This window comes from Cucumis melo, chromosome 8 (genome assembly GCF_025177605.1).
Source record: "Cucumis melo cultivar AY chromosome 8, USDA_Cmelo_AY_1.0, whole genome shotgun sequence".
Lineage (NCBI taxonomy): Eukaryota > Viridiplantae > Streptophyta > Magnoliopsida > Cucurbitales > Cucurbitaceae > Cucumis > Cucumis melo.
Window position 1 is genome coordinate 32,137,953 of NC_066864.1, and position 26,841 is coordinate 32,164,793.

A 26,841-nucleotide genomic window follows, 5' to 3' on the forward strand; every position below is an offset into this window, starting at 1 on the left:
GATGGCAGGAAAAATATGATCTGCTTTCTATTTTATTTAGCTCCTTTGGAACTTGCACTTGATTTTCCTCTGCAGTGAAATAACTCATAAACATACAAAAAGGGGTTTTTATGCACTAAACAAACTACTGCAAAAACAGTTCATGTAATTATGTTTAAGATATTGATACAAGATCTTTTCAAATACTAGTCATGTCGATTCCAAGCATCAATTTTTGTAGTTCATTACAAAGGTCGTGGTGATTGAAGTCATAATCACCAAGACCAAATGTTATCGATGCAAAAGTGAAGTAGCTTGATGTATCAGACCCGAGCAGAGAGGATTCGCTTGGAGTTTATGTCTCATGCTATAGTTATTATTTTCTATCTTTTCCTCATGCTTTCAGCAATAACAAGACTAACTTCTTCACTCTTTTTCCTCAGATTGCTCTTTGATTTCTGTTTTTTCTATTTCAGATGACATCCTTTGCTCATAAGAAAATTGAGAAATCAAAGCAATAAGCATTGCTCCAAGAACAGCGACTTTTCGCCAATCAGGTGAAGAAAGGAATGATTCGGCAATTGCTACGACTAGCAGGCCAATGAATGCAAGATAGATATATCGCCTCGTCTTCGAACCAGCATTTTCTTTCGTAAGCTCATTAATCTTCTCCATCTCCACTTTAGCCTTCACTATGTCTGCAGGCTTTCTGGGCCTAAGATTCTTAAAGAAAAGACCTTCATTTCGTTCTTCTTCAATTTGGCCTTCAAATTTTGCCAACATATCATCATTTTTCTCTATTTCCTGTCTGTTCAACTCTATAGATTCCTCAAAGACCTGCATCTGACTCTCAATGTTCTCCATAATCTGTCCATTATTAAAGAAGAAGAAAAAGAAAAAAAAAACAAGAAGTGGGTCATATTCAAAACCACAAATTTCGGTGACAAATGAGAGAAAGGAACGGAACATAAAACCGACCCGTGCACTGGCTTCGTCTAGCCCTCTGAGGGCATCTTCACCAATCTTCTCAAACTCTGCATCGGCCTCTTCAGCAAACTGAGTAAGATCAGCAGATTTTTCGTCTAAGAAGCCGGTGAGACGGAGTTTTTGAGTTTGAAGTTGTGCAATTCTAGCAAGTATCTCTTGCTTTTGGGGATCTCCTTCAGGTGGTGGTGTGGAAGGAGTTGAATCAGAAGTGTTGGACTGACAAAGGCAGAAGAAGGAGTTCCTTGAAATGGGGAGTTTTGGTGTGTGTAATAAGAAGGTATTTTTGTGGACTGTGAAAGAGGTTTGAATTGGGTTGAAAACTATCATCTTTGTTTATCTTTCTTTAGAGAGAGAGAGAGAAGGAGAACTGGGAGAGGGAGGAAGAAAATGGAGAAAGCTTGAAATTCTTCTGGACCTCTCATTTTATGTTATTGATCATTGATTCATATTGGGGTTTGCTTCGTTTTCTTATCCATTCCAAAGTTACGATAGTTTCCGGTGGTCTAATTCAGTTGGCCAAATTAAAAAATAAATTCTTTTTTTTTCTTTTTTCTAAAAAAGCCTATTGATAATCTTTAATAAAATCTTGAAATTTTTTTTGTTAATTTTTACAGTTTCCCTTAATTAATTGACCCATATATGAAATAATTGCTAAGAGATATGGTTTGTTAACAACTTTTAACAAATGTATTTATAAATCATAAAACTTGTTTTAGTTCTAAAATAAAGAAATATAAATTAAATTAAATTATATTAAAAAAAAAAAAGTCTCTCACTTACAATATTCTAAAATTAACTAAAGTTTCAAAAATACTTTTAAAAATGGTTGAAGGGTATTTATAAACAGCTAAAAAATTAAATATTTTCTATGATTCAAATTCTATTCCAATTGGGGGTTAATTGGATAAGTGGGAGTGAAAATAGAAACTAATTAGAAAAAAAAAAAAGAGTGGGTTTCAAACTAATTGGGAGAAAGGGTAGAATTTTTGTGGTTTTGGGAATGCATCTCTGTTAAGAAAAATGGCTATTACAATGTGTCTCTTCAAGCGGATAAAAAGCATTATTTGGCGGCTTAGCTTAGCTTATTGCATGTTCTACTCCATTATCGCTACATATTTTGACACACTAAGGACACACCAAGTATATTCATATTCATTTAAATATTACTTATTAATAACATTTAATTTTGTTGATTCATTCATATTTTGCATTATATAGATTATGTGGGACCCATACATTCATCTCATCTAAAGGTTGTTGACATATTACCTTGGTAGTTATCAGATATGGATTTTCAGTGTCCACTCTTATGTTTTTTTTTTTTTTTTTTTTGTTGTTGTGGTAGAGTGGATGTTTTCGAATCATGTGATGCGCCAATTTGGGGATGGGTGATACAATTGTTTGACTGTATTTAGGATGATCTACTAGGCATGCATGAATAAGATTGGATTAGACATTTGACTCCTCAAATATCAATATAGGAGACAACGAAAGTCATTGAAATTTGCACAACGTATGACTCAAAAGCCACAACATGAAAGAATAATAGGCCATGTGCTCCGCTAACCCCTATATAAATTTGTTGAAGGAATAATAGATGATCTTCTTCTTCCATGCACGAGTTTATCAACATTTTTCCCTTCTAATTAGTTGAGTAATGAAACAATATCTAAACTCAATAAATCTACCATAATCAAGATCAAAACAAGAGAAAAGGGAGGGGAGGCAAACAAAAAAATCCATGATAAGATAGAAAAATGGCAAACTCTAAAAATAGATAAGTGGGGGTAAAGAGATGCATCCTATGGTTTCCATCAACCCCAATCTTCACCAATACTTCTCTTAAACAATATTATATAAGAAATTTAAAAACATATAATATAATTAAATGGTCTATAAAAGAAACACATGCAACACAACAATTGTAGAGTAGAGAATCAAAATTCTATCTTCCGAGAACGAAACTTATAATCAATACTATTCCAACATGCTCGTTTGGGCAGTGCCACACTGTTTAAATTGAGCACAAATTCAAATACCCTCTTCTAATTTATGACATTAGTAAAGGATGGATCATCCTATGTGGTAATTATCGGTTGATTAAGATTTTTTTTTTTTCAATTGTATGTGAGATCCCTAAATAATTACTTTTACCCTCGAACCTTAAAAACCAAAATGAAAAATGACTAAAATGTTTCACTATTTTCTTGTCAAAAAATTTCATCCCCTCCATACTATTTTGACACACATTTGTATGGTTAAATAACTTCAATTCTAGAAAACAAACACCCTTTTATCATTAGTGTCTTTTGTTTAAAAATATCCAAAAAGTAAAAAAAAAAAAAAATTACCTAAACTTCACACATTTCACCCTATCCTTATGTCCATCCTATTGGTTTGGTATCATTAAATATGGGTCATTACTCACATCAAGCATTTTAGTGGGCCAACCATAGGCCCAAGTAAATTAAGGCATATGAGAGCCTTTCTCCCCAAACTTATTGCACCACAAATTAAAAACATATATATATATATAAAAGAACAAAGTTTGAAACTTAGATTGACTAAAATGACAGAGAAGTAAAATTAAAAGCAAACCTTTGTTTTATCTTTTGAAAAAAAACACAAACAAAAACCTATGACCTTTTTGAGGCCAAACATGATTGTTGTTCTCAACCTAATCTTTCATTCACCATATTTACTTTTAATAAATTATGAATTTTCAGTTTCATTCTTTTTTTCTAGATGTCAATCAACCAAAACTACCAATTCTAGTTAGAAAAAAAAAAACAGTTCAAAAGTCCAATAAAAACAACTTTACCATATATATATATAATCAAACATATTAAAAACATTTCCTTCACCAATTTAATGTCCGCATTTCATCACTTTTACATTGGACGATTGTAATATTAGCAAATATAATACAATACCAACACATTTAATTATAGAAAAGTTTAAATTATCATTGATAAGATTTATTATATTTATAATTGTTTGAAAATGTTACTAATACTTGGGGATTAGTCATAGCATAAAAGTGGTACTCAATGCGGTTACTCTTTTAAGTATAAATTCAAATAGGTTTGGTTTGGAGTAGGGAAATGAGTGCAAAATTATGTTTTTTTTTTGGAGAGAGTGTAAAATAAGAAGAATGATAAATATTGTTAATTTGAAAGGTATGCCCAAAGTAGAGTATATACAAAAAGTTGAAAAGAAATAATTTTATACGCTTACTTTGGTAAGTAATTAAATTAATGTTAACACTTCCATCTTATAAAGTTTGAGCTTTAAATTTGGAGTGTTGATGAAATTAATATCCTCAATTAGCCCAAATTTGAGATTTGAGATTTGAAGCTACGCATAGGTATGTTCCTAATCACAAATAATGGCTTTTTTAGGTTTTATAATTAATCTACTAAATATTTATCCAAATCATTTCACAAACCATTTTTTCAAAAATATCCAATGACTTCAAATGTTTTCATTTTATTTTTGTACAATTTTAATCTTTCTTTTTTCTTCTTTTGTCTCTCCATATTTATTAATTTAAGATTTTCTCGAGTAATTATTTGATTTTTTTTATTTCTTTTAAATAAGTCAACGCATCTTCCGTCTCTAAATTTCATTTTATTCTTTGTTATCTATTTCTAACTGTTAGAACTAATCAGTGCGAAGATTTACCATAAATATTCTTTTCTTTTTTATTTATGTTTGTGTATTTTTCTATTTATTGCCTCTCCTCTTGTACATATTGTATGATTATCATAAAATAATAAAACTAAAAACAATGTGATTTTTCTCCCAATTCTTGAGTTTTCATGTAAGCCGGTTTCGTGTTTATTGCTTTCAATACTAATCAATATTTTCAAATTTTGAAAACTAGAAATATGTTTTTAAAATAGATTTTTCGAAAATAGAAAAAAAATGACAAACTATTTATTCTCTATATAACAAAATTTATGTAAGTGATTATATGTTTGAGAAATTCTGTTTTTATAAAAAGTTGTTTTTGGAATTTGGTATGAGTTTTTTAGGTAGCTAAAATGTTCCATTTTGGGCCTAATTTGATTAGGGGCTGTTTTAGCTTAATTTATAGAGTTTGATTTGAGTGTTTTTTTGGCAACTTATGTGTATGGTCACAATTCAATGTGTTATACCTACATTTTTCATTTTTCATTTTTCACCTTTTCGCTCCATCTAAATATCTCTTTATCTCATATCTTCATTCCTTTATTTCTTACTTTTACTTACTTCTCTAATTAATTCATGATTTTAGTCGTAATGATTTCGTTCATATACATTTTTAAGTTTATCCTTGAACTCCTAACAAATACAAAAAACCAAAATTTAAAAACTAAAAAAAGTTAGCTTTTCAAAATTCGAAGAATTCAATCATTATATTTATATAAAAAATGCAAATGATTGTAAAACAATAAAAATTTTGTTTGATTTTAAAAAACATAAAAATAAAAAATCAAATTTGGTATCTTAAAATTTAATACCGAAAAATGTTTATATGTGACTCCATGACATTTTTAGAAATCATAATTTTTATAAATTATTAACGACAACCTATTACGCAATCAAAATCAATTTTTCTTTTATAATAGAGTAAATTTAAAAGTACAAAAATCAAATAGTTATTTATTAAAGTTTGTGGACTAAATAGCTACAAAGTCGAAACTATCCCATAGATTCAAATACTAAGTATACTTTTTAACCAAAAATGTAAACCTAACAAAGTATTCAGATTAAAAATTTTGAGAAAAAGAAAAGAGAAGAGAAATCAAAACTAGAATTAACCAACCCAACTAAATACAAATGCAAGAGTAAGAAAAAGGAATTGTTTTAGCCTTCAAATAAAAATTAGGAAACCATAACAAACAATAGTATTTAAATCCTAAAATAATAAACTATAAGTTTAGCATTAAAAGGGTTCTTAAAATAAGATCAAAACACCAATGGGTTGAATCTTTATCAACAAGAAACATGATAGATAGAGACCTACTGCTGACCAATTCAAACTCCAAATTCCATAACCCAAAATTCAAATTACTAACTTTTTTCTCACTTATTAAAGCGAGAGAAGGTACACAGACCCACCAATGGTTTAGTTTTAAGCATTGAAGATGGAAACCATTAGTTGGGTTACTAATTTGAAGCTGACTTGAAAGCCATTTCTCAACAATAAAATAATATAAATATATTTGAATGGATAAATTCAATTAACTTTTTTGCAAAATATCAATTCTCTATCTTACTTGAGAATGCAACATACCTTCATCTCATCTCTGCACTTTCTCTTCCATTTCCTCTTTACCAGAACTCTGAAAATGACAACCAAACGTTATTAATCTCAAACATTTTTTTTATTTCTAATCTCTAAAGCTAAGCTCTCTCTAACCTTACTATTCAGTATTCACCTCCTTCACCCTCACATTTCTCAATTTGCTCGTAACAAACATATATTACAGTAATTATACCCGAGTTAAAACCATTCTCGAGTATAATGTTTCCGTCGTGTGAAGAACGACAGGAAACATACGCCTATCTCGATGGCTAGAACAAATTCTAAAATGTGAATTATGTAGAAAATATGAAAAAATTGTTTCATAGAATACAAGCAACCAACGCCTAATACATTAGTGTTCAGGAATGAATTGGTTTCCTGTGGGAGTTTCTTGGCTTCCAGAACTATACCGATTAGTCCATCAGAGGGGAAAAAAAGCAACTTTATGTGAAATGTAAGGTATCATTGAGATACATACAAGAGAAAATTGTTCAAGAAATCTTGAGACCTAAGAGAAACTATAGCTCTATCATTCACCTACCATGCAAAAATGACATTTGAGCTAAGCTTTATATAAGGGAGGATTCTCTGTTATTCATTCCCCACATCTAAACAAGGCTAATAACCAATAGAGGGAGAGAAAGAGAGAAATATGAGTTTAATATTTCGAGTTTTGGTTCTGTTGGCCTGCATTTTCCCAGCTTTGGTCGAATGCCGAGTCCGGCATTACAAATTTGATGTAAGTCTTGGTTCTTTTATATCAATCACAAGCAAAAGGCAGGACCCTTTTGACACACAATTGCTAGCTTTGTTTATGTTATTGTTCACTTTTTCAATTAAAAAATGATATGGGAAGACAAAAAGTATAAGCTTTTCTTTCATTTTAAATACTCAAAAGGTTTCGTTTGTCTTTCAGAAAATTGCAGAACTTTCAAGGATCTACATGACCAACTTTATACTTTTTTTTGCCAAATTTATTTATATAATTTATGCTGACAACATATCATATTGTTTTATTTATCCACCATTTCGATTGACCCATCAATCTTTACCGTGTACTTCTGAAATAAAGACAAACCCGACGTACTTGGGAATTCAAATTCTTATTCTGCATGTTAATGGCAGGTGGTTTTGAAAAATACTACCAAACTCTGTTCCAGTAAGCAAATCGTCACCGTTAATGGGAAGTTTCCAGGGCCTACCATATATGCTAGGGAAGATGACACAGTGCTTATTAATGTTGTCAACCACGTTCAATACAACCTTTCCATTCACTGGTGAGTCTTCCTCCAAAAATTCTATTTCTTTCTCTTATGTGATGAAACATAAATGACTTGTAATAATATGTAGAGTAAGTGAAGGATGATGCTTGCTTACTTTCTTTTTCTGTTCAGGCATGGAGTTCGGCAGCTTCGAACCGGTTGGGCCGATGGACCAGCATACATTACACAATGTCCCATCCCATCAGGGCAGAGCTATTTGTATAACTTCACCGTTACTGGCCAAAGAGGCACCCTTCTTTGGCACGCACATATTCTTTGGCTGAGGGCGACTGTCCATGGTGCTTTGGTCATCTTGCCCAAGCTCGGCGTGCCATATCCATTCCCAGCTCCTAACAAAGAAGTCGTCGTTGTATTAGGTAAGTAAGTTTGAAAGTAAAACAACATCGATCTTTGGCGTCCTTTTTTATCTTTACTTGAACCTGACTGATTTGGTTCTAAAACATGATCCTGCTAATAGCTGAGTGGTGGAAATCCGACACCGAAGCCGTGATCAATGAAGCTCTCAAATCAGGATTAGCTCCAAATGTATCTGATGCTCACACAATCAATGGTCATTCAGGACCCATCTCAAAATGTTCTACACAAGGTACAACATCAATCAAAACACAGAACATGAACAACCATTATGCATCGAAAACTTAAAGTAAAAAACTACAGTGAATTGTATATACTTGAAATTAATATCAATATTTCTCCTCAGGGGGCTTCACATTACCTGTCAAGAGTGGACATACCTACTTACTGCGCATAATCAATGCTGCACTCAATGAGGAGCTCTTCTTCAAGATTGCTGGGCACAAGCTCACAGTTGTGGAAGTAGATGCTACCTATGTGAAACCATTCAAAACAGACACAATTGTGATTGCCCCAGGCCAAACCACCAATGCCCTCATAACTGCTGATCAAACCTCTGGCAAGTACTTGGTTGCAGCCTCCCCTTTCATGGACTCTCCAATCGCGGTCGACAACAACACCGCAACAGCCACGCTGCATTACTCCGACACACTAGCTACAACCGCAACGACCTTAACCGTTCCGCCTCCTCAAAATGCAACCCCAGTAGCCAACAACTTCATAGATTCTCTTAGAAGCCTTAACTCAAACACCTATCCTGCAAAAGTCCCATTGACCATTGATCACAACCTTTACTTCACAGTTGGGCTTGGAATCAACCCTTGTCCCACCTGCAAAGCTGGGAACGGAAGCCGAGCAGTAGCTAGCATTAACAATGTCACATTCGTAATGCCAACCACAGCCTTACTTCAAGCCCATTACTTCAACATCAATGGAGTTTTTACAACTGACTTCCCAGCTAACCCACCTCATGTTTTCAACTACACTGGGAGTGGGCCGTCGAATCTGCAGACAACAAGGGGGACTAAGCTGTATAAGCTGAAATTTAACTCAACGGTGGAGCTGGTTTTGCAAGATACCGGAATCATCGCCGCAGAAAACCACCCTATTCATCTGCATGGGTTTAATTTCTTCGTGGTTGGAAGAGGAATCGGGAACTATGACGCTAAAAATGACCCCAAATCGTTCAATCTCGTCGACCCTGTTGAGAGAAATACCGTCGGAGTGCCTTCTGGTGGATGGACGGCCATCAGATTTAGAGCCGATAATCCAGGTAAATCATCACCTAATTTGTTTTTAATTAAAACCTTTTCAAATATTTAATAGACGCAAACACGATCCTAAAACTCTCAAAACTTGGTTAGTAAATGTGAATAATTGTGTAATGATTTGTGGTTATCTTTTGTAGGAGTTTGGTTCATGCATTGCCATCTGGAAGTGCACACAACATGGGGATTAAAGATGGCTTTCTTAGTGGAAAATGGAAAAGGACCAAACGAATCAATAATTCCACCTCCAAAGGACCTCCCAAAATGTTAATCCACAAGGATCCCAATTTTCAGAAGAACAACCCATTTCCCCAATTCTAAGAATAATAATCACATCATCAAATATAAAGCCCATTGAGAAGACAAAAGAGAAACAAGAATGTAGCCATTGTTGGCCCTTTTTCTTTCCCCTCCCTTTTCTTTAATTCTACATTTTATTTTTATTTTTTTGCTTAAGCTTGCTGAAATAAATTTCACTTTGTAATTTATTTGTTTTAACAAAAAATTCTTTTTTTTTTTCTTCACTTTCTTTTCTTTCTCAAGAGTTTGTATTGAAAAAAAAAATAGTAGATAATAAAGTTTAGTGTTAGGGGTGCTTTTGTTCCTCATTGCCTCTACCAAAGATCAATTTTCGAAGTCAAAGCAGCGATTATATACAAAATAATAATGTAATCTTTCCATCAATAAGCTCTTAAGAATAGGTTTAAGGTCTTTGAAGTAACATATATATAACCTTTTATTACTTTACATGATGATAACAAATTTTAAATCTAATAATGTAATATTTTTTTTTATAATCTTCCTTAATTTCTCAATACCATGACAAAAATTATGTTTTCTTCTAAGTTAAAAGCGTGTCTAAAATAAATTTTCAAATGTAAAAATAAGACATTTTGTAAAAAAAAAATTGTGCTCGACAACTATTCAGAATAATTTGAAGTGTAACTTAAATTACTTTGATCAAAAGTATTTAAATAAGAACGAGTATTTGTTTGTCGTCCCTAGTCGATCTAAACGGGCACTGAGCTTACTGGACTGAATACATCATGATTGGCCCATTAAATAGCTCAATGGGCCTTTACTGGGTAGCATGCAGTGTAATAGGTCGTTAGGGCCCAATACTATAGAGATAACCAAGTTTCTTCTTCTTCTTTTTTTTTTTCCCCTTTTTCAAATATGTTATATTGTTACTGGGTGGAAATTTCTGGTTGGATTAAAAAAACAAACAAACAAAACCCTAATTAAGTAAATTTGATATTTCAAAAGTTTTGTTTTACTAAGTTTTCAAAGGTAGATTCTATACATTTTACAAGAAAAAGAATTAAATAAAACTTATGAGCACAGATGGGGATGTAGCTCAAATGGTAGAGCGCTCGCTTTGCATGCGAGAGGCACGGGGTTCGATCCCCCGCATCTCCATATAACGTTGTAACTTTTCTTAATCTATGTTGTTCAAACATAGATGTTTAGGGTTTTGTTTAAAGAAGATTTTATTCTTTGTGACATGAATGCATTTTGAAACTTTTTTAATAATCATATAAATCAAAGTCAATTAATTGCTAACAATGTCCTCTTCAATTATATTAGAGGATTTACAAACGGAGTTGTTTACCCAAAAACCAAAACCAAGATGTTTTAAAGAGAAGGAAAAAGTACACAAGTTAAACTCAAAACAAGAAAAAGAGAATAAATGAAAGAGACTCTAGAAAATTAATATACGATCGAGTTACAAAAGCGTTGACCACTCAAAAAACCGAATATCAACAAAAGAAGAGATAATATTAAAATATAAATTTATGTAAACATTTTAGTTCATAAATTTATCCACCAAAATTTTAAGGTATAATTGAAATTAGTAAAAAAAAAATTATTAAGTTAATCTAATTATATTAATTTCAATAATGGCAATTAAACATCAAAATCACTTAACAAAAGAAAAGTAAAACAAATGCATATGAGTTGCTAGGTGGACAAGCACTCACAAACACACAAACAAAAATAAATAAATAAAAAAACATTTAATGATGGAAAAAAAAAAAAAAAGAGAGGAAAAGTAGAGCCAACAAAAGCACTTCACTTATGCACAGTTACACATGTCCCCTTTCACTCCATACATGAAATAATTTTTTACTAAAATAATAAACTTTGTTTTTCCTTTTTAATTATTTTATACTATAAAAATTAAATAAGGCTGCCAGAAAAGAAAAAAAAAATTGAATATTAGAATATAATTTGTTAGTGGTTTGTTATTTTTCATTCAAAGTGCCCAACATATTAGAAAAGCAATCACATAATGTAAAGCCAAATGTAGGAAATGGGACAAATTATGCATCAACTTCAATGTCCAATTTTTTTATCTATGAAAAACATAATATATATATATTTTTAATTTCTTTCTTTATTCCTTTGATACCTGTAAAATGTTGGTTGTGTGGGACTATACTCATTGTTTTCTTTTTTTTTTTTTTTAATATAAATTTTGTTTTAGCTAAGATTGTTATTTTAATATTAAGACTATAATTATAATATAAGAATGTACTTCATTCCTACCTAACCCATTAGATCTTGTTTATGATTAATGATCAACTTTTAAACTCACTTTTAGGGTCATTAATGCCCATAAGTACTATGAAAATCTCCTTTTTCATCAAACCACCAATGGCATTTGCTTTAGTGTGTCCCTTATTGTTTGGAACTCCCAACTCTCCAAATCCCTATGTCTTAACTTATCAAACCTAATTTTACTAATAATATATCATCCAAATTATTTATATCCGTAAATTATTTTAAAGGTTTTATCATTTAAACACTAAACTTTTATAAGTGTATCAATTTACACTTTGTGTGAAATTATGATTGAATCAATTATCTAGACTTTTCATTACCATTACCTTTAGAAATCATCAATGCATTGATTCTCTAAAACATGTTAGAATGTTTAAAATCTTAGTTTTACGAAATAGATGATTATAGTAAATGGATGAACCGTTTGAAAATGTTTTACAAAAAGTATAATTAAATGATTATATTATGGATTTGATCAATAAAAGTTTTTCGTGAATGTTTTTTCAAGCATATATCGTAATGAATAGTGTAAATGATACACTTATAAAAGTTCATGGTTTAAATTAATACAACCTATAAAATTTAGGATATAAATCATTATTTTTTTCTATATAAATTATATTAATTAACATCGTTGTTACTTATAGCGTTCAACATAGTTTAAGTGATTGTGAATAAGTTAGTTGTAGGTTCAAATCAACATTCTTTATAGCATTATGGTATCTTTAAAAAAGTTGTTTTTTTAACGAATTTTTTTTTCTTTTTGAACAACTTTAATTATATGGGTGTGTTTTTTTTGTAAACCATAAGTTTCTTCATGATAATTTCAAGTATATAAATGTAATAACATTAATATGTCATTTGATCCAAAAATACTCTACAAATTTGCTCTTCAAACCAAATTGACAAAGATTCTTAATTATGTACAATGTGTGAAAGAGAAAAATTCTAATTAGCCTTTTTTTTTTTTTTAATTTTGCAAATATTAAAGGAAAAAAAAAGTCTAGATTCTTCTCTATCTTTTTGGGTTCTTTACTCTATTGGGCAATAGTGGTTACAATTATTATAGCCACCTTTTCATTGAGATTCCATTTTCACCAATATCTATTTAATTTTGGTATAAGCATATATTAAACAAGTGGTGGATTTGTGGGATTAATATTATGTAATATGTCTTCTTATATTTGAAGTTTTGTATCAAAATATTTATAGAGCCAACAGACTTTGAAGAAAAAACCACCCTACCTTTTAAACCTAAATTCATAGCCATGTGATGAGGGATCTCTCCAAACAATATACAATGAGTTGAAAAATGGGCATCTTTTGGTTTAATTAAATGTCTAAACCCCTTTCAACTTTTGAATTATTGTTTAGAAAATTCGTGTAAATTTTTTACTTTATCTATTAATTTAAATATATTTTTTAAGATTTGTTTTTACAATTTTTGAAAGATATCTTATGACTATTCATGTTTTATGAACATTTTCAGTCTAAAATTTAAGGCTGGATGGCCTAACACCTCAAACTTAAACTCAAACTTGGGCATTCAAAACAACTTTTGAAATCAACCTTTTGAAGTTTAGTCATCACAACCACCATTTTGATTTGGAATGGTTTGGCAATTGGCATCTCTTTGTCTTTTTTTTTTTTTTCTTTTCTTTTTCTTTTCTCTCTCTAAAACTTTTCTGTGAAGAATCAGCTCCCACAATCACCAGACCCACCAATTACAACTCAACACTGTTGACCTTTCATTTTCACTCTCTTTAATTCTCTCTGCATTTCATTCCTCCTTACATAACACAAACTCACACTACTCAAGATCCCAACCCCCAATTTTCCCCATCCATTATCACTCCCATCACTACCTACAAGAGCTAGGGTTTTCTCATTCTCATACACCTCAATTTCCCTTTCATTTTTCACCATTTTTCTGTTTTAAATCTCTTGGGTCTTCCATTTTTTCCATCTGGGTCTTCTTCTTTCCCATTGATTTCACATTTTTCTTGCTTTTCCTCTAATGGGTCGACCTCTATTCACTGTTTTTTGAAACATAAATAGTACCCTTTGTAATTCTCTTACAATCCCAGCTTTAACTATGGCGACGAAGGATTATTGATTTACTGTAATTGTGTTTTGTTGTTGTATTGGATCTGAAACTGAGTTTCTAGGGTTTTGTTTTGGTCCTCTCACGAATCTTCCTAGGGCTCTGAAAAGTAAAAGAAGTCTTTTCAAGATTCTCCAAAATTTTCTTTTCTCTGTTCTAAGTGAAAAGGCTTCACTGATTCCTCTCAGATGCTCTTGTTTTTAATGCTTTCATGACCTAAAAAAGCTCTCCAGTCCTCTGCATTTCCTCTCTGGGATTTTGAGAGAGAGTTTTTTCTTTTTTATTTTTTGGCTATGGAATTTCTTTCTCCAGCTTCTTATCTTCGAAATTCTAACTGGCTATTTCAAGAAACTAAAGGAACCCAATGGACCCCCGAGGAGAACAAACGGTTTGAGAATGCTTTGGCTTTGTACGATGAAGATACTTCCGATCGATGGTTTAAAGTTGCCGCCATGATTCCCGGGAAAACCATCGGTGATGTGATTAAGCAGTATCAAGAATTGGAGGAAGATGTTAGTGATATAGAGGCTGGTTTGATCCCAATTCGTGGATATGCTAATCGTCATTCGTTTACATTGGAACGAGTTGATAGCAGCCATGGGTTTGATGGGTTGAGCCATTTCTATGGCTCTGGTGTTAAGAGAGGAACCTCTACTAGACCTTCTGATCATGAAAGGAAGAAAGGAATTCCATGGACAGAAGAGGAACACAGGTAAGTTTTAGCTCTGTTCTCTGTTTTGTTATCATTCAATGAGAATTTTCATTCAGATTGTTGTTATCTTGTTTCTTGATGCTAAAATGTTGTATGATTTAGAGGATTGTTGTTATCTAGTTTCTTGATGAAATGTTATATGAATAGAGGGTTGTTTAGGACATTTATCGAGTTAAAATAACTCCAAAACATGCCTTTAATCATTCCAAATCAATTTAACATTTAATTCTGAAGAATTCAAGACATGTTTTAGAGTAATTTTAAACATGAAATAAAAATGAATCAGACCATTTTAAAATTAACCACAAACATGCCCTCAGTGTTTTGTCTTGCTCTGTCTTGATTAAGAAATTGTGTAAAGGAATATATATATATATCCAATAGTTCCATGTCTTTGTCAGTTGAGTTTGTGTTTTGTTGGCATCTCATGGCTGTTCAGCTTTTGATTTGGGGTTGTGTTTTGTTTTACTACTACAGGCAATTTCTGATGGGTCTTAAAAAATATGGTAAAGGTGACTGGAGAAACATTTCTCGCAATTTCGTTACAACAAGAACACCAACACAAGTCGCTAGTCATGCTCAAAAGTACTTCATTAGACAGCTAAGTGGTGGAAAGGATAAGAGAAGATCGAGCATCCACGACATCACGACCGTCAATCTCCCCGATGTGAAATCTCCATTAGGAGATTGTAACAGACCTCCATCCCCAGATCCTGCTGCAATGGCTACACACCTCCATCAGCTGTCGAAAATGGTTGGCAGCACCGAACAGCAATTGGACTGGGAATCTTTGAACCAAGTTCTTGACTCGTCGAACGGTAACATGTTTATGGTTATGCCTTCAAATGGAACTCAGCAACAGGAACAGAACTTGCTGAAAGAAACCATTCATGAATCTCCGATTGCACCTTACTATACTATTTTTCAGATGCAACCAATGCACCAACATTATCATTGAACTTTTTCCTTTCATTTCTTTTTTCTTTTGGGAGATTTTTGATTGTTAGAACTTAGGATATGGTTATTAATTAAAAGAATCAATCTCATTTAGCAATCATGGATTGCTCTATCATATGATTGTTGTGTATCATGTTGCTCTGATGTGAATATGTTGATGAGGAGAACTAGAAAACTTAAAGCTAGTGCATTGTTGTTAGGCTTTACGGAGAGATTTGCTTTTGCAGATCATGATTCAGGGTTAACTTTATGAATGATCATTTCTAGTGATTTTGTTTTTCTAACATGTTGAGAATCCAAGGCCTTGATCAAACGTCAATTCGTCGAGAAAATTGATTTTTGCTACATACCATTAGCCTTTTACTGTGCTCAATGATTTCATATAGAAAGCCATCAAACAAGAGTGAAAAATCTGCAAAATTTATTTGCGAAGCTAAGTTAACTAAACAGTAATTAACATGATCTTCGGGATGGAAGATTCGATCTCTTAAAATGTACTAAAAAATGAAAACTAATGCCTAAAAATATGAAAACTAACGCCTAAAAATGATCATTGACCTGTACTCAATTATACTATTCTCATCTGCCAATCGAAATGTATATATATTGCTGGGTCAAACTACATATTTGCACTCAATTATTTTCACTCATTTGTTGTAACGAGGCTTTATTCTTAGACCCACATTGATTATTTGTTAGGGTAATACAAATGTCCATCTCCATCCTTTGCCAAGTAAACAAAAGAGACTATTTTCATATTAACATTAATATTTAATAAGAAAATATTCAATGAAGCTTAGTAAAATGGAATTATGGTTTCTTTAGGTGTCATAATCGGCTTTTCTTTATTTAATTCACTTCCACATTATGCATATCACTTGAAAACATTGTCTTCTATCAAATAAACTCCTAATTAATAATCTATTAAATACTAAAATTATATAAATAAATTAATTCGGACATTGTGATTTATTCTCTTTTCAATTGAATTAAGAGAAATTATTTTTAAACGATGATTTTTAAAATATTTATATTATGATAGTCTACCATCTATATCTATTTATATTCGATAAACACATATGGTAATCTATTTTGGTCTATCGCGGTTCATTATAGATAGACTGTAATATTTTGTAAATATTTTCGTTCATTTAAGTATATTTGAAAATAACTCATAAATTAATATTAAATTATCTAACGATGAGAAATGTGAAATGATGAAACCAATTCTCATAGAAAAAACTACTATTCATTATATTCCAATATTTTTTTTTAATATCTTGCGTTAATTATTGCATTTACACAAGTTATATGGATGTAGAAATGGATTAGTAATAATATTCTTTTGAGAAAAGATCAAAGTTAAATAATGAAATCTTGAGAGATAATCTCAATACGCCACACCCAAATCTCAAACGAGGAAGTTTGGTCATGTTCTTCTTTTTATTCTATGGTTAAAAATAATAAATAAACAATTAGAATATTATGACTAACTCTTTTAAGTGAATTTGACTCAGTGGTATTGACATGACTTCAACTCTAAAGAGTTAAGATTGTATCTTTTGTCCTACCGTTGTTATACTTTTAACTCCTAATGTTTTGAGATATATAAATCGACTTTTATATTCTTTTTTTTATAGCAATATTTGGAGTCCAATAAGAGGAGTTGTACATGAATCAAACACATACTTTTTCTACTTTTTTGTTACATAAACTTCAATAAAATATGAAAGAGTTCTCTTCGCCCTACCAAAATAAACATTATTTTGAATGATCATCTAAAAGAATTAATCTTTCTTTAATCAACCTTAATTGAGAAAGAAAAAGTTTAAACCTTAAACTTGTCATGTAAAAAGTTGAGCATCCAATACTTAACTAACCCTCCCCCCCCCCCCCCCCCCCCCTCTCTCTCTCTATATATATGTGTGTGGTTGTATTAATCCACAAAGGGAAAAGGAAAAATGCAATTTAAATAGTAATCTAATCTAAATGGAATATTCCTAATAGTGGTTTTAAAAGAGAAGACTTTAAAAAGTTTTCTCTTTTGTTTATTTGTTTGACAAGACAATAACAGTTGTCTCTTCTATGCCCTTTATATATATATATATATATATACATATATATTATGAGTTCTTCTTCCAAAAGGAATCAAGCATATCACTTTGACCCCTTTTTAAAAGTTTGTGAATTTTCAATAACACAATTGAAGAGTTCTCAAAAATGGAAGAATAGTCTATATGTATGTTTAATTTATTTGCTTGTTTGACCAATGAAAAAATTAACGAAATCTCTAGGTGATAAAAAAAGAAATTTGCATTCCCACTCAGACTTGAATAGGAAAACTGTAACATGTGTTTAAAGATTAAGTTCATCTTGAGAGATTTCGTTATTGACTTAAAAAATCGACATATCCAATCATGAGATCAAGCTTTATCTTATAATAATTTTGTTTGGGAAAGGAAATGCTCTTCTCGACTAAAAAATGGGCATACATACTAGTAAAAATATTAAAGTTTAGATATATTATATTAAAAGGAATTTCATGAGTGAGAATTAGTATTACTTTCGTTTGTTATTTGACGTCTATATTCATAGAAACTTTAAATCGCTACTTTCATCAACTCTCCTTACTTTGAGCTCCATCTTTGCTGAAGTAGTAATATAATTAATCTATTATAGTCTATCATCTTCCGTCTTTGAAATTTTTATAATGCTTGATGTTACGAAATCGATAAAAAAAAAAAAGAATATAAATAATGTAAAGAATAATAGAAAATCAACGGATAGATTTACATAATTCAAAACAGTTTGTTAAATAAATCTATAGGATTGAAGGAGAACAATTTTAATTTATTAAAGAGAATGTTACATAATACACAAAGCACTTAAAATGAAGCCTCTAGAATTAGAAAGTTTATATAGTGCACTTTTTTTCTTTAACTCTAAAATCATAATTGTAAATAATCATAAATAATTAAATGTGTCAGATACAAATGCTAAATAAGGTTGTGGGTCAACACTCTTCTTTATCATTCGAACCACCATATAACAAATTACATATATATATCGTGCATTCAAATCCTAATAATATTATCTTTTTTTCTCTAATATATGATATTAATTTTCATTTGTTAGGATTCCCACAACTGATCTAAGTTGACAAATGAGTTGTGATTTAATGCTCTCCTACCATCAACTTCCGACATGATACTCTATTTGCTCATCATTGAAGCAGCCTTAGTTTGCCCCTATTCTATTTTTCTTTCTAAAAGTATCTTTTCTTAATGCTCCAAACCAAAAAAAAGAAAAAGTAATAATAGTAGTGCAATATAAAAGGAGTAAATATATATAAAATGTTAGGGTTCATATTTAGTCACTATCACTGTTTGAATTTAAAATTATAATGGAAGTTTGTTGAAATGATAGTGGGAAGGCCCTTCTTCCTGCACCTTTATTGCTTCCTCATACTATTTGTTGCATCCAACACCACACAATAATCCTCCAAACAAACCAAAGAGAGACGGATAGAGATGTTCCTTTTAACTTTTCTTAAAGCAAGCTGCATTCTTTTGTTAATTAATGACTACAACTCGATTTAAGTTAGTTCTTAGCTAACACAAACACAATTTAGTGGTAATTCACGTGTAATCCTTTTCGTGAGATTAGAAATCTAAATTTTCATATTCTATATTTGTTGTATTTAAGGAAAAAAAATCAATTGAACTATGTTTAGATTGACAAACATAGACTGGGTTCCCATCATAACCAAACCATTAGGGGTTGACTAATGGTAAAAAGAAGACATGGTCTCGGTAAATAGTAAAAAGGTCAACAATTAATATAATTAGTCGAAGTGTGTATAAACTAGTATAGACATTCACAAATATATATAAACTAAGCTTGATCCTAATTTTCATGAGAAATATGTAGGTTCGAACCTTTGCCTTTTAATCTAAAATTTAAATATTCTTTAGAAAGGGTGTGGTAGAACTTGGGTTTTGCTTTTATTAAGTATGGTGAAGTGAATATTCAACCTCCCAAAGATGTTAGTTCATTAAAAAACTAATAATAAATAATAATGTTGTTTAAGGGTTGGATCCAACTATGTTTTTATATATAAAATGTAAGAGATGACATGCATTCTCAAATCATTCAATATAAGATTGTTCAAAGCTAAATACGTTTAATCTATATTATTGAGTCATTTGGAAATGAATGTAAACTTTATTAATTAAATAGGATCTTCATTATATTCCTTTAAATCTTTTTTAATCATACTTTCATATATATATCTTCGGAATCTTCTTCATTTGAATGTGATATTGGTTCATCCATATCCTAAACACAAAGCATTAATTGTAACTTAGGTTTTGTTAGGAGTAATTATTCTCCGTATTTCCTTATTTTTGTTGTGTATAGGTTAGTGTATTTAACTCCACATTGTTTTAGGTAAAATACACAACAAAAAATCAATAAAATATTTACCCACATTGATCTTGAAAAAAGGGTGTTATAGATTGATACTTGAGGGGAAGAGTGTCAGATTTTGAAAGAGGATCGATGACGAAGGCAACAAACAAGAGACGACATACAAAGAGGAAGACTTTGATTTTTTTTAAACTACGGATGGATGTGAGTAAACGTGGGGTGAAAACAAATCCAAATGATTAATCAATTTACCAACTTCAACATACACCAATCACGAATCAACTAAAATATTATGAAAAAAGATAATCGTTCTAAATAATAAAATCATTGAAATTATTTATAAATATAGACAAAATTTCATACACTTCATAATATTCTATAATATTTATATATAAGTTTGTTCATTCTATTGTTCTCAGAAATCATATATGTTGAATTTTAAAAAAACTCTAAATGAAAGTTTATTCTTAAAAATAATAATAACAATTAAAAAGAGAGAGAAAAAAAAAGAGATTTAGATGGGCTCAAGCCGTGATCTTATGGGCCCGATAATGTTAAGAAAGGCTTCAACGGTCAACGTTGGAATGGTGTCTCTTGATCTTTTTTATTTTCTTTTTAATTACAAATGTTTAATGATTAAATTAAATTATTTATTTACAAATTGTGAAAACCAAACCACTAACCTCCAAACATATATAATTTTTATGATATTATTGAATGAAAAATTGGTAAGAAATTATGAAACGATTTAATGTTTATTACAAATTAATTTTTTGACTGTTAAACGTTACAAATTAATTTTTTAACCTTTAAAACGTTTTATTATAATAAATTTGTGACATTCCACAATTAAATTCTTTTGACCGTTGCTGATCCTCCACCACTATATATAGATCACTCAGTTTTCATTTCTAGACACAACAACATAGAAAAACGATCTTCTCTTCATTCACTTCATGTTCAAGTCTCCCAAGCTGTGTGTGTCTATCGAGCTTGAGTGATTTATAGATTACAAGTTTGATTTCTGTGCAAAATCAACTGACGAGTGAGGTTGTTCTATCCTGGGGACGACGGGACAACAATCTGTTTGCACAATCCAAAACAGAGTCGCGAAACGTCTTAAAGAGAGTGAGTTCCGCGACTCAGCCATCTACTAATATAGTTTTTCTTTTGCAGTTTCTGTTCTTTTATCCATCTGTTCTGCTGCCGTTCATTTGTTGTCTTCTTTTCTTAATTAGTGGTAGTCGGATCTGGACCAGTTTTGTGTTTTCTAGACACAACAATTTTAAAACGATTCTTCTCTGCTATGATGACCAGACAATTCCAATCTAATTTGATGTCTTCCGATTTCAACCGTCCATTTTGATTTGAAAGAGCACATTCCAAAAGGTGGAAACAAAAGATGTTATTTTTTCTCACACTAAAGAAGGAGGCCACTGCTTATACTACTGAAAACCGAATGTCTCAGAAAAAGATCCTACAGAGGAACAACTAAAGAACCTCGCCACCTGGACAGAAATCGACTTCATCTGTAAGAACTTAATTCTTAATGGTCTTACTGATGAACTATATGACTATTACAGTACCATGACTACTGCAAAACAAGTGTGGGATGCGCTGCAAATGAAGTACGATACTGAGGAAGCTGGGTCGAAGAAGTATGCTGTCAGCCAATACCTGAGATATCAAATGACTGATGACAAATCCGTGGAAGCACAGTCACATGGAATCCAGAAAATAGCCCACGAGATTATCAGTGAAGGTATGCCACTCGTTGATCAATTTCAAGTTGCTGTTATTATTGATAAATTACCTCTACTGTGGAAGGATTTCAAGAACACCCTAAGGCACAAAACTAAGGAGTTCTCACTAAAAATTCTAATCGAAGTTCTCACTGGAAAATCTAATCACGAGACTAAGGATAGAGGAGGAAGCAAGGAAGCATGATAAAAAAGAAGAGGTGAACGCTATCTTCAGAAAGAAGCCAATTGCAGTTCTGAAACCAGACCTGAAGCCGAAAGGAAACAAGATGAAACGATGATCCAACAAATAGAACAACCCCCAATTAAGAAGTACAGTAAAAATTGTTTGTTATAATTATAATAAGTTTGGTCATTTAGCTAGAAATTGTAGAAACATGAGTCGTCCTGCTTCGCAAGCGAATCTAATAAAAGATGAATTAGTAGCTATGATTTCTAAATTTAATGTACTTAGGGGGCCTGAAGGTTGGTGGCTAGACACCGGTGCATCCCGCCATGTTTGCCACGACCTTAGTCTTTTTAGAAAATATAATGAGGTTAAGGATAAGAATATTCTTCTAGGAGATCATCACACAACCAAGGTGGCCGGTATTAGAGAAGTAGAACTGAAATTCACATCCAACAAGACGCTTTTGTAAAAGGAAGTTCTGTATACTCTAGAAATTCGAAAGTATTTGGTCTCCGGATATCTCCTCAGCAAGGTTGGATTCACACAAACCATAGGATCAGACTTGTTTACCTTAACTAAAAACAATTTTTTTGTGAGGAAGGGTGATGCTACTGATGACATGTTCAAATTGAATCTGGAAATTAATAAGATTGTATCTTCTGCTTACATGTTATCTTCTTTTAATGTTTGGCATGCTAGACTTTTTCATGTTAATAAAAGGTTAATTAGCAATACGAGTTGGTTAAATCTTACACCTAAGTTATCTCTGCATGATTTTGAGAAATGTGCATGTTGTAGTCAAACTAAGATAACTAAAACCTCGCATAAGTCTGTAACTAGAGTAACAGAGCCTTTAGAATTAATTCATTCTGACTTATGTGATTTTGATGACACTTTAACTAGAAACAGTAAAAGGTATGTAATTACCTTTATAGATGACCGTTCTGACTACACTTCTATTGATCTGCTTAAAAATAAAAGTGATGCTTATGACATGTTCAAAGTTTTTGTAACTGAAATAGAGAATCAATTTAACAAAAGAATTAAGAGACTTCGTAGTGATAGAGGAACTGAATATGATTCAGTTGCTTTCAATGAGTTTTATAACTTAAAAGGAATAATACACGAAACTACTGCACCTTATTCTCCTGAAATGAATGGAAAAGCAGAAAGAATGAATAGAACTCTAACTGAGTTAGTAGTTGCTATCTTACTTGAGTCAGGAGCTGCACCATCTTGGTGTGGTAAAATAATTAAAATTGTTAATTATGTTCTTAATAGGATTTCTAAATCAAACAATAAAACTTCACCATACAAAGTCCTTAAACATAAAACACCAAAGTTGTCTTATCTTAGAACTTGGGACTGTCTAGCTTATATTAAAATACCTGATCCAAAAAGAAGAAAATTAGCAAGTAGAGCCTATGAATGTGTCTTCATAGGATATGCTGAAAATAGTAAAGCCTATAGGTTCTATGATTTAGAAAACAAAGTAGTCATAGAATCAAATGATGTAGATTTTTTCAAGGATAAGATTCTTTTTAAATCTAGAAATAGTAGGGGCCTAAATAGTCAAACTAGTAGGGGCTTAAGTTCTAGTAGTCTACCTTCAATTAGAATCCAAACCCAAGACAAGGAAGTAGATCCTGAACTTAGAAGAAGCAAGAGAGCTATAACAATAAAAGACTTTGGAGAAGACTTCGAAATGTACAACGTAGAAGATCCAAAAGATCTAACAGAAGCCTTATCCTCAATAGATGTCAATTTATGGCAAGAAGCTATCAATGATGAAATGGACTCTCTTGAATCAAATAGAACTTAGCACCTAGTTGACTTACCCTCTGGATGTAAAGCTATAGACTGCAAATGAGTTTTAAGAAATAAACTCAAACTTGATGGACCAGTAGATAAGTATAAGTCTAGATTAGTAGCAGAAGGGTTTAGGCAGAGGGAAAACATAAATTTCTTTTATACTTTTTCCCCGATCACTAGAATCACGTTTATTAAAGTGTTGATATCTATAGCTGCCATGAACAATCTCTTAATCCATCAGATGGATGTCAAAACTATTTTCCTAAATGGTGATTTAGAAGAAGAGATATATATGGAACAACTTGAAGGTTTCATGGTTCACGACCAAGAATCCAAAGTTTGCAAACTAGATAAATCCCTCTATGGCCTAAAACAAGCTCCCAAGCAATGGCATGAAAAGTTTGACAACTTACTCATGTCAAAAGGATTCAAAGTAAATGAAAGTGACAAATGTATCTACTATAAGACTAAAGGTAGACTATGTATTATCATATGCCTATACGTAGATGACATGTTAATCTTTGGATCAAACTTGCATGTCATAAAAGATGTAAAATCTATGTTGAGTGCAAACTTTGACATGAAAGACCTAGGTGAAGCTGATGTAATCTTAGGCATCAAAATTACAAGAATTGAAAATGGAATTTCTTTAGATTAATCTCATTACATAGAAAAGATTCTAAAGAAGTACAACTACTTCGAAAGTAAACCAGCTTGTACACCTTATAACTCTAGTGTGAAATTATTCGAGAACATTGGTGACAATGTTAACCAATACGAGTATGCAAGTATCATAAGTAGTTTGAGGTATGCTGCTGATTGTACTAGACCAAACATAGCTTACGCCATAGGATTACTATATAGGTTTACCAACAAACCCAATCTAGAACACTGGAATGCAATAGAGAGAGTAATGAGATCTACCTTAAGAAAACCCAAAACCTAAGATTACATTATAACAAGTTTCCAGCTGTATTTGAAGGTTACAACGATGCTGATTGGAACTCCCTCTTAGATGACTCAAAGACTACAAGTAGCTATATTTTTAATATAGCAGAAGGAGCTGTGGCTTGGAAATCCAAGAAATAGACAATCTTAGCCTAGTTAACGATGAAGTCAAAGATGATAGCACTAGCTACTGCTAGTGAAGAAGCAAGCTGGCTTCGAAGCTTGCTATCTGAAATTCCCACATGGAAAAGACCGATACCAGCCATACTAATCCATTGTGATAATACTGCAGCTATTGCAAAAGTTCAAAACCGTTACTATAACGGTAAGAGATGACATATACGTCATAAGCACAGTACCATTAGAGAATTGCTCGCTACTGGTGTAGTGATACTAGATTATGTACGGTCTGATGATAACTTGGCTAATCCTTTGACGAAAGGACTCGCTAGAGAAAAGGTTTTTAAAACCTCAGAAATAATGAGACTCAAGTCTATTAAAACTTGAATTACTGTGAGGTAAACCAAACTTGAAAGACTGAAGATCCCAAGAAACATGTTCAATGGGTAATAACTGATCACAAGTAATATGAGGAGAATCATGCTAAATAAATTAGAAGTTTCATTCTTATGATTTAGTGATTAGCATGACATCCTGAAGCGTATGATGAGGTTGAAATCTGTTCTTAATGAAATCTATACTTGATATTAAGTAGGGTACCTAGCTACAAAAGTACTCTTGATAGATTCACCTTTGTGAATGTGGAAGTGAGGGCCGCTTCCTATGGAAGTTTGGGTAGATTCCTAGAGCATTCACTAAACTTGGATATACGTGCAAGGCCATAAAGCACGAGCTATTTTAGAACTTCACTCAAATAATGATGTGTGTGCGATAGCGTTAGAAGTAAAGTTCAAAACTACAAGTTACTTTACAGTACTCTAAACTATTGGCACTATGTAAAGGTTCAAGTCATCAGACACCTTTACCTAAGCACAACACTATAGAGACAAACACTGCTCGATGAAAATATTTTTAAAAATTTTCAAGTGGGGGATTATTGGATGAAAAATTTGTAAGAAATTATGAAACGTTTTAACATTTATTACAAATTAATTTTTTGACCGTTAAACGTTACGAATTAATTTTTTGACCGTTAAACGTTTTATTATAATAAATTTGTGATGTTTCACAATTAAATACTTTTGACCGTTGCTGATCCTCCACCACTATATATACATCCCACAATTTTCATTTCTAGACACAACACAGAAAAACGACCTTCTCTTCTTTCACTTCTTGTTCAAGTCTCCTGAGTTGTGTGTGTATCTATCAAGCTTTGAGTGATTTATAGATTACAAGTTTGATTTCTGTGCAAAATCAACTGATGACTGAGACTCTTTTATCCTAGGGACGACGGGGTAACAATTTGTTTGTACAATCCAGAGCAGAGCCGCAAAACATCTTAAAGAGAGCGAGTTTCGCGACTTAGCCATTTACTAATATAGTTTTTCTTTTGCAGTTTTTGTTCTTTTATCCATCTGTTTAGCTGCCTTCTTTTCTTAATTACTTGTAGCTGGATGTGGACCAATTTTGTGTTTTGTGTTTTCTAGACACAATATATTTCAATATGAATAGTAACCTATAATAATTATAGAAATACATGGATTTGTCACTTTAATCGTATACATATTTTTCGATTAACAATATATAGATAAGTACATAGTTTATGTTGATTGAATTATACTCATGTTGGTCATTGAAAAGGTATAATCAACAACACTATATTAATTTTGAATATTTTATAATTAGATAATAAGAGAATTTTGTTTGTTTTTTGTCGTGTCGTCTTTTTTCTTTTAATAATTTGAAATGATAAACTTTGTATTCATGAACAAAAGGTTCATTTTTTTATTTTTTTAAAATTTATATCAAAGAGTGACTAAAAACTAGGAAAATTGCCAAAAATAGGTTAAAAAAGGAGGGTTAAATGAATTTTGGGATAGTTTTTGAAAAAGAAGAATTTTAGGAGAATTTATGGGTGAATTGACAAAAATGCCCTTCATTAAATTTCTTATCCTCTTTCCCTTTTCCTTCTCTTCCACGTAAAAAAGCTTTCACTTTTCCTTCTCTTCCACGAAGAACAGCACCTGTAAAAAAAATCGCTTTTGAAATTTTCCGCTCTACTTTGATACTCCACTCCAGTGCCGTTTGTCGGTCCTCCA

The 26,841-nt window shown here is 31.6% G+C and overlaps 3 protein-coding genes, 1 long non-coding RNA gene and 1 other non-coding gene across 6 annotated transcripts; 3 read left to right on the forward strand and 2 right to left on the reverse strand.

Annotated features, from left to right (window-relative positions):
* Window positions 1-125: 125 nt before the first annotated feature.
* Window positions 126-1,557, reverse strand: LOC103491104 (uncharacterized). The gene is made up of 2 exons (XM_008450938.3): window positions 958-1,557; window positions 126-846 (listed from the first exon to the last, which is right to left on the reverse strand). Exons 1-2 carry the CDS (start codon window positions 1,291-1,293, stop codon window positions 406-408), a joined length of 777 nt encoding a protein of 258 aa, XP_008449160.3. The 5' UTR covers window positions 1,294-1,557; the 3' UTR covers window positions 126-405.
* A 4,443-nt stretch (window positions 1,558-6,000) lies between these two features.
* Window positions 6,001-8,426, reverse strand: LOC103491137 (uncharacterized). Of its 2 annotated transcripts, none has more exons than XR_007823299.1 (3): window positions 8,277-8,426; window positions 7,637-8,119; window positions 6,001-6,296 (listed from the first exon to the last, which is right to left on the reverse strand). It is a non-coding gene; the product is annotated as an uncharacterized LOC103491137 (long non-coding RNA). The 2 variants fall into 2 exon arrangements; XR_538016.3 differs by having other exon boundaries at window positions 8,258-8,404.
* On the forward strand, window positions 6,873-9,772 carry LOC103491128 (laccase-4-like). The gene is made up of 6 exons (XM_008450958.3): window positions 6,873-6,998; window positions 7,385-7,536; window positions 7,654-7,898; window positions 8,000-8,128; window positions 8,243-9,169; window positions 9,305-9,772. Exons 1-6 carry the CDS (start codon window positions 6,912-6,914, stop codon window positions 9,433-9,435), a joined length of 1,671 nt encoding a protein of 556 aa, XP_008449180.1. The 5' UTR covers window positions 6,873-6,911; the 3' UTR covers window positions 9,436-9,772.
* A 738-nt stretch (window positions 9,773-10,510) lies between these two features.
* On the forward strand, window positions 10,511-10,583 carry TRNAA-UGC (transfer RNA alanine (anticodon UGC)). The gene has a single exon. It is a non-coding gene; the product is annotated as a tRNA-Ala (tRNA).
* Window positions 10,584-13,245: 2,662 nt separating this feature from the next.
* On the forward strand, window positions 13,246-15,786 carry LOC103491144 (transcription factor DIVARICATA-like). The gene is made up of 2 exons (XM_008450974.3): window positions 13,246-14,545; window positions 15,023-15,786. Exons 1-2 carry the CDS (start codon window positions 14,127-14,129, stop codon window positions 15,501-15,503), a joined length of 900 nt encoding a protein of 299 aa, XP_008449196.1. The 5' UTR covers window positions 13,246-14,126; the 3' UTR covers window positions 15,504-15,786.
* Window positions 15,787-26,841: the final 11,055 nt, after the last annotated feature.

Coding starts and splice junctions, on each gene's coding strand:
- LOC103491104 (XM_008450938.3), bottom strand. CDS start 1,293: ATGATAGTTTTCAACCCAATTCAAACCTCTTTCACAGTCCACAAAAAT. Junction 847..957: donor TAGACGAAGCCAGTGCACGG/GTCGGTTTTATG, acceptor AATAATGGACAG/ATTATGGAGAACATTGAGAG.
- LOC103491128 (XM_008450958.3), top strand. CDS start 6,912: ATGAGTTTAATATTTCGAGTTTTGGTTCTGTTGGCCTGCATTTTCCCA. Junction 7,537..7,653: donor TACAACCTTTCCATTCACTG/GTGAGTCTTCCT, acceptor TTTTCTGTTCAG/GCATGGAGTTCGGCAGCTTC. Junction 9,170..9,304: donor ATTTAGAGCCGATAATCCAG/GTAAATCATCAC, acceptor TATCTTTTGTAG/GAGTTTGGTTCATGCATTGC.
- LOC103491144 (XM_008450974.3), top strand. CDS start 14,127: ATGGAATTTCTTTCTCCAGCTTCTTATCTTCGAAATTCTAACTGGCTA. Junction 14,546..15,022: donor TGGACAGAAGAGGAACACAG/GTAAGTTTTAGC, acceptor TTACTACTACAG/GCAATTTCTGATGGGTCTTA.